Raw genomic sequence first — 7,578 nt, forward strand, 5'->3', positions numbered from 1 at the left:
GACTGTGGGTGGGCACACACATGCCTGGCGTGTTCTCAAGCTGCTGGGTTCAGGACTCACACCACGCAGTCAGCCGTGTGGGATCCAGCCGCCTTACCCACCACACCACGGGCTTGCCCTTCTGTTTTCATCATTCATTTCTTGCTTCCGTGAACAAGAAAAACACGAGACAGAGAGAAAGACGCAGAAGCAGCACCCCACCCCAGCCCGGCCAGCCTGGACCTTGGGCTGTGTGCCCAGTGGTCAGGGAGGGCTCCAGAGCAAACCCAGAACCTCCGTGGGTCCCTCCCACACGGTGCCATGTCCCTGCTGCCCCGCCCACCTGGGAAGGCGTGGTTCCAGAGACAGGCAGGGAGGTGCTGTGTCTGCTTTCCTGGCGTGGGGGGTGGTCTGGAGATTTAGGGTGCCTGAAAGAGGAGGTGCAAGTAGCCCTGCTCCCCGCAGGGTGAGGGGCGCAGTGGAGGGCAGGGGCGCAGTGGAGGGCAGGGGTGCAGTGGAGGGCAGGGGCGCAGTGGAGGGCAGGGGTGCAGTGGAGGGCAGGGGCACAGTGGAGGGCAGGGGTGCAGTGGAGGGCAGGGGCGCGTGGTGCTGCTCCCAGGACCTTCATTCATGCTCTGACCTCGGCCCGACAGGCACAGGCCACCGTGGTGGGGCTCCTGGCCGCTGTGGCCGCCCTGCTGCTGGGCGCTGCGTCCAGGGAGGACCTCGATCTGGCCAAGGTGCAGCTGCTGTGTGCTAGCAGCGTCATCACCGCCTTCCTCGCTGCCTTCGCCCTGGGTGAGCTGCCCTGCCCCCACCCGGTGCCATGCCCAACACCTCGGGCCCCACGTGCCTTCAGCCTGCAGATGTGAGTCCTGGGACCACTACTGGGGGGGGCTGGTGGTGCCCTGCAACGGGGGAGTGCCGCTGGGTCTCGGCCCACCCATGCCCTCGCCCAGGCAGGGCTCTCCTGGCAGGCACAGTCACCTCCGCGGGGCTCCTGGGCTGCGTGCCACAGCAGGGCGCTCTCTGCGCTTGGGGCTGCCCGTTCATCTGTCCCACGGTCGGTCACCAGCCTCCCACCTGCCCTCACTTGCAGGCCCCTGAGGGGTTCCTGGTCTGCAGACACGGTGGGCCAGGCTCGGGTATGGGTGAGACTCCATCTTGGGGGACCTCCCCGGCTGTCGCGGCCCGCCGGGCTATGGTCACGAGTGCTGTCCCGGGTGGCTCCTCGCAGGGGTCGTCTCACAGCCCTGGGCCCCCACTCTCCCGGCTGTGCGGGGCTGTGCTCGAAGGCGGCAGGGTGGAGGAGAAGCCTGGCCCTCTGGCCTCATGCCAGCACTCTCACCCCCTCGCGAGGGCCCCACCTCATGACCACCTGCAGGCCTGCTCCAGGCCCCACCTTCTAGGGGCAGGGCTCTGGCCTGTGAGTTTGGGCCACCAGTGCTGCCCCATCCCAGCCCTGACATCCTCCTCTCCCCAGCCACGGCGACGCTCTGGCCACTGCTCTGCCCTGGCTCAGAGCACTCGTGACAGTCTCCCCCTCACTCCCCGCGCACCTCCTCCTGCCACGGGCCTCAGCTGCAGGGCTTCGTGCTGTCTGTAGCAGGTGGGAAGACAGGCGTGTTGGCTGACATGGCCCCGTCCCCAGGGGCTCATGCAGGGCAGGGACAGCAGAGTTGACAAGCGATGCCCACGCTTGTCACTGTCCACTCAGGGCTCACTGCCTGCCGGGCATCTGCTGTACGCCCAGTACCATGTGTGCTGGGACAAGCGGCGCCCGGTGCTGTGCATGGTGGGGTGGGCGGGGCCCAGTGCCATGAGCGGTGCCCGGTGCCATGCACGATGGGATGAGGCGGTGCCCAGCACATGGGATCCCAGGCTCCGGCCTGTCTGGACTCCCATGTAGTTGACCATGCTCTGGACCCGGTGGCTTAAACTCACACCGGGCGTGTGTGCGTGCGTGCCCAAGATCCTGAGAGGAGAATGGAGAAGGGATTACAACGCGGCTATCCCCCTGGGGGGGGTGATTTCTCACTTTCTGTCTCTCTGTGTCTTTCTGGCTAGTGCACGGTGCCCTGTAGCAAAAACCTCCCCCACCAAAAAAAAGTGTTACAATGTAACTAGGCAAGATCCAGAGTGTGCTTTTTATGGTTTGTTTAGATTGCTATAGGGTGTGTGTTCCCCCCAGAGACAGAGGCAGAGAGGGAGGGAGAGGGAGAAATCACCCTCCTCTAGGAGGGCTTGGCCACACCATAATCCCTTCTCCTCCCTTCTCCTCTTGGGTTTTGGGCATGCACGCACATGCGCGTGGCGTGTTTTTCAAGCCACAGGTCCAAGATTTGGCGTCTGGTTCTGGTGGACCCCGGCCCACACGGGAGGCCCGCCTACTCAGGCCCGGGCCCGGTGCTCAGAGCAGCATTGGAGCAGCCAGCGTGGGGCTGCAAGCCTCCTGTCTTCGTAGCTCCGGGCGATCTGAGAAAGGTCTGGGCTCTCCGTGGTATCAGGCCCACAGGGCACAAAGGGGGCCCCTATTCTGCCAACCTCTTCTGCCCTCAGCATGGGGTCAGCTGGCCCACAGCCAGGCGTGCCGATAGCAAGTGGCTCCTGAATGCCAGCTTGGCCCGTGCCTCGTGTCCGAGAGCCGTGCCGTGGACCTCCTTGGGGCCAGCGCCCAGGACCGGCCTCCTGCTGTCCCCTGCAGGAGTGCTGATGGTCTGCATCGTGATCGGTGCACGGAGGCTCGGGGTGAACCCTGACAACGTCGCCACGCCCATCGCGGCCAGCCTGGGGGACCTCGTCACACTGTCCATCCTGGCCCTGGTCAGCAGCTTCTTCTACAGATACAAAGGTAGGAGGCGGGGCCGGAGGCGGGGCAGGGGCCCGTTCCCGGCCTGTGGCATTCGGACCGACGCTGCCCAGGGAGTGCGCATGCGAGCCACGGGCGTGCGTGCGGGCCGCCGGTGTGCATGCGGGCGCCCTTCTTTTGCAGAGGGAAAGCCCGGGGTGGTTCTGCAAGGTCCAGTGTCCTGGAGAGAGGGCCCCGAGTTCTCCAAGTGCGTAGGGGAGGAATGAGCCGCTCAGGGCTGCACACACGTGTGGCTTGGTCTGCCGCGGGGCCGATGTGTGGGGGCCCGAGCAGGGTCTGAGGCTGGTCTGGCCGCTCCAGTGTGCCAGCTGGGGATGAAGACTGGGGAGCACTGGGCGCATGCTGACGGGTGTGGGGGAGACCCGTGACCAAGGGCGTGGCTCCCACTAGGGTCCCGTGGGAATTCAGACCCGGCAGCTGCGAAACCACCCCGTGGTGGTTAGTGTGTGCCGACAGTGGGGCCCTCTCTGTCCCAGGCCCGCGAGGTCCCCTTGCCATCCAGTAGTTCCTGCCACCGGCGGTTTAACCACCTGGGAGTCTCAGAGCTGATGGAAGTGCTGGTGAAGATCGTAGGAACGAAATGACCTAATTTTACTTTTAAGCCAAATTGAATTTAAAATGAAGCTTTGCAGGCGGGCTAATTATCTGAGTTTATTTTCCATGTACGTGAGAGTTCTGGCCCCAGGGCCCTCCTGTCCCCTCCTGCTACACTACGTGTTGTTTCAACCCGTGTTGTCGACCCGGGGTCGCAGGGTCGTCTGGCTGCAGTAGGCCACCAATGCGTGTCTGGTGTGCTCAGGGTGTCCCCAGGCCTGGCGTGTAGTAACCAGGTCTTCGCCGCCTGAGGAAGACGCCGTGGGCCGAGGAGCCTGCGTGAGGAGCGGGGAGAATGCGAGGCCCGACCTCCCTGCCCGCTGCTGTGTCTCCCGGGCGGCGCCTCTTCATGCTGTTTCCTGTGACATCTGTGTGCGCAGATGCCGTCACACACGGGACCAGGGATGCCGTCACACACGTGGGGTGTGCACAGGCGCTGGCGTGGGCCACCCTAGGACAGTAATGTCGGGGCGGGGAGGCCGGAGCAGCCAACGCCGTGGGGTGAGGCCAGGGCAGCACTGCATTGCCTAGTGGGGAGCGTGACTGCTCGGCGGGCGTGGCAGGGCAGTCCGCCCTGCGGGAGGACCGACGCCCTCTCCCCGTCCCCAGCCTGCCTCCCCCCTGCTCTGGCCCGGCCCACTGAATTGCGTGTGTCCCCGTCCCTTCGCAGACAGCCGGTACCTGACGCCGCTGGTCTGCATAGGCTTCATGGCCCTGACCCCGCTGTGGGTTGTCATCGCCAAGCAGAGCGCGCCCATCCTGAAGATCCTGAAGTTCGGCTGGCTCCCGATCATCCTCGCCATGGTCATCAGCAGGTGTGCTGGCCGAGGCCCGCCTCTCGGCCCCTCCCCGAGAGCCTGACAGCCGTGGCTCCCACCACGGAGTGCTCAGACGGGGAGGCCTAGACCCTGCTCGCTCTACCAGCTGCCTCCCTGTGCGCCCCGCCCCTCCACACTGGGCTTGGCTGGCCACTCCTCTGCCGGTCACTGTCACCGTGCAGCTGCCGGTGGGACCTAGGGGGCTGAGAGCTAGCCCTGGGCCCTCAGACTTCAGCTAAGCCAGGGTCTCCCATCCTCCAGACCCCCTCTCGAGGCCCCTTCCCCGTGAGGAGTCCCTGACGGCCACAGTCTGTTCGAAAGTGTTTCCTAACTGAACCTCGGGGGGTGGGGACGAGCTTGGGGTCCTGGAGTCTGCGCTGGGAGGCCAGCGTGACTGTCCAGCCATTCTATGCAAGGGTAGAGAGGGGAGTGCCCACAAAGGCTGGGGAGCAGGGCGACAGGGTGACTGGGGAGGGGGGGTTGCAGCTGCCGCAGGGGGGCTCCTTGCATCTGACGGCTGTCTCTCCCCCAGTTTCGGTGGGCTCATCTTGAGCAGAAGCCTGTCCAAGCCGCTGTACAAAGGCATGGCCGTACTAACTCCTGTCATATGCGGTAGGTGTCTGAGGTGGCCCCTGGGTCCCTGGGCTGGGTGGGTCCCCAGGGGCCGGGTCGTTCCTGAGCAGCAGCCTTCGGGAATCTGAAGCCCTACCATGAGAGGTGCAAGGGCCTCCCCGGGGCGTGCCCGCCCTGCTGCCACGTGCCATCTCTGGCCTGCCCTGGCTCCCTCGCTGGGTCTGCTGTTCCCCCCAGATGGTGACGTCCCTTGCGCTTTCCCAGATGTCCCAGTCTGCAGTCTCGTTCTCAGCTGTAGGTCCAGCTTGCCCAGAGGGGCTCACCAGGCTGCCTAGACCTGGCCCTGGCCCTCCATTCCCCGCTCCCTCCCTCCTTCGCGCAGTCACACCTTCCACTAGCCAGCAGGTACTTACGGAGCGCCTGCTTGGCCCCTCTGCTCGCAGCTGGAGAGGCCCGCAGACCTCGACCCTCACTCACTCTGGGCCAGAATTGTGGTCAAAGTGGGGGGGGAGGAAAAGGTATTAAGTGCCGGATCAACCAAGGAAGGCTTCCTGAAGGAAGTGAGCTTAAAGTAATGATAAAACCCAGACTGGCGTAAGGAGAGGGAGACCAGAGTCCCTTCTCCTCACAGGTGTGGGTGGCAATCTGGTGGCCATTCAGACCAGCCGGATCTCCACCTTCCTGCACATGTGGAGCACACCCGGGGTCCTACCCGTCTGCATGAAAACCTTCTGGCCTCACCCGTGCTCCATGTTCTGCTCCTCAGGTAGGTCAGCTGTCTCCCCGTGGCTGTGGGGCCATCTCCTTAAATAGGTGAAAACCGACGCCCTCGGAGGCTGCGTTCATGGCTGTGGCTCCCGGGTCTGTCCCCTAGCCCAGGTCACTGCCTGGGCCCGGCCCGCGCCCCGGGGACCTGACTCTCAGGCCCTGCCTGTCCTCCGTCCATTCTCTTTTGGCTCCAGTGCGCTGCGTGTCCACCGGGGCAGAAGTCCCGTCATAGCGGAGAAGCTGACCGTGGGCCCCGTGCCCTCACGGACTGCAGCGTCCAGAGGGCAGAGAGCACGGGGCCCAGGGCACCAAACACGGCCATGTGCTCTAGAGGTGGACGTGTGGGGGCCGTGGGGCGGAATCAGAGGGCCAGCTGGTGGCGGGTGCCGGCGGCCGGGTCCCACATGGCTGACTGTGTGGTTCGAGCCCTGGACCTGGCGGCCTGGGAAAACACTGTGGGCACCAGACTTTGACAGGAGGGCAGTGCAGGAGGTGCAGCTCTGACACGCCCTTCCGGGGTGCTCCCTCACCTCCCTGTCTCCTGTGTGCGCCCTCTAGCGGGTCAGCAACAGCAACGGCCGCGAGCTCAGGAAGCTGGGGCTCCTCTCTGCCCCTCTGCAGGGTGTGGACCGGGAGAAGCCCCAGTGTGTGTGTGGCCGGAGCAGAGCCCTGAGGCAGGAGGGGCTTGCAGGTGCAGAGCAGGAAGGCCCCTGAGCATCACAGCAGGAGGGACCCGGGGGACGGGGGCGGCAGGGGAGCTGGGGAGAGGCAGGAGAGGCAGGAGGGGGCTTGAGGAAGGCGGCTGTGTTCCGTTCCCAGAGGCCTCAGCGTTGGAGGGTCTCCGTGTTTTTAGCGGTTGTATCTTTTTCCTCTTACACTTTCTTGGATCATTTTCGTTGTCAGGAACTACCTTTACCACTTAGGGTGGGTCTGCTGGTGCACAGTGGAGATAAATTCGGGTGAAAACGGCCCCTTCCTGCCGTTGGCGGGAGCAGGGCTGCGTTGTGAAGTACTGGCTCTCCAGGCCGGTAAGATTAGAGACCCACCCTGAGGCGCAGAGTGAAAAGCCGTGAACCCCAGTAATGTAGGAGAAGAGACGTGTTAACAGAAAGTAAAGGTTTTTTCATGAACAGGAGCCCTGAGGGCAGGCAGCCGAGAGCGGTCACTGCGCCGTGGTGGTGGGCTCCCTGCGAGGGTCGGGAGCGTGTCCAGCGGGGAGGTCTGTGAAGGTGGCCGCGTCTTTTATTCGCAGCTCGCGGGCTTCCATCTGCACTTGGCTCGCTCCGGGGAACTGCTCCTCATATGCCTGGGGTGGGCTGTGGAGGGTGTGCACCTCTACCAGAAGAGCCGGGTAGTGGATAGCCCGGGGGATCGGGATGTGGGCCGAGAACCCTGCCCCGGGCAGGACCAGGGGGTGGAGGGAGCTGTCCGAGGGCTGCTGCACTGCCCAGTGGGCTGGCCGCTGAGGGCGTCCAGCAGCTCATAGGGCCGCCGCTCAGACCTGGCTGACTACCTGTCACGTGGCCTGGCCCACCAGTGGACGGACGGACGTGGTGGCCTTTGCTGCCGTCGGGTCACGTGACGCTGGTTCTGTTCCTTGCAGAAATCAATTCTATGTCCGCCCGAGTCCTGCTCTTCCTGGTGGTCCCAGGCCACCTGGTTTTCCTCTGCACCATCTACCTGGTGGAGGGGCAGCCTGTCACGAGCAGCAGGACTTTCGTGGCACTCTACCTGCTAGCAGGCCTGGCCCAGGTAGGGACACGGGCTGGTCAGCCGGCGTGCATGGCGCCTTGTCCTGGCAGGTGCCAAAGGGGTGGCTGGAGTGAGGGTCCTGGAGACACAGGGCACCGTGCCTCCCGAGCAGCACCTGGCTTCTACCCGACTCGCTCAGGCCCAAGGGGACGGCCCAGAAACAGGCCGTTGGGTGGACCCCTGTGGCAGCCTCGGGGAGGACCAGCCGCCCCCCGCTCCCTGGGA

General features: G+C 64.7%; 1 protein-coding gene across 7 annotated transcripts in view; it reads left to right on the forward strand.

The window, feature by feature from the left end:
- The window catches only part of SLC41A3 (solute carrier family 41 member 3), a 23,164-nt gene that overhangs the window by 14,408 nt on the left and 1,178 nt on the right, over positions 1-7,578 (forward strand). For 4 of the 7 annotated variants that reach the window (XM_006169771.2, XM_027768779.1, XM_027768780.1 and 1 more), the window contains 6 exons: positions 633-777; positions 2,684-2,830; positions 4,113-4,257; positions 4,793-4,872; positions 5,465-5,599; positions 7,205-7,353. In XM_006169771.2, the coding sequence (XP_006169833.1) occupies positions 633-777; positions 2,684-2,830; positions 4,113-4,257; positions 4,793-4,872; positions 5,465-5,599; positions 7,205-7,353 (801 nt within the window). Of the gene's footprint in view, positions 1-632; positions 778-2,683; positions 2,831-3,822; positions 3,866-4,112; positions 4,258-4,792; positions 4,873-5,464; positions 5,600-7,204; positions 7,354-7,578 lie in introns of all 7 variants that reach the window. The other 3 variants (XM_006169773.3, XM_006169774.3, XM_006169775.3) reach the window with 3 other exon arrangements.

The sequence above is a fragment of the Tupaia chinensis genome, unplaced genomic scaffold, assembly GCF_000334495.1.
Source record: "Tupaia chinensis unplaced genomic scaffold, TupChi_1.0 Scaffold147500_1, whole genome shotgun sequence".
NCBI lineage: Eukaryota > Metazoa > Chordata > Mammalia > Scandentia > Tupaiidae > Tupaia > Tupaia belangeri.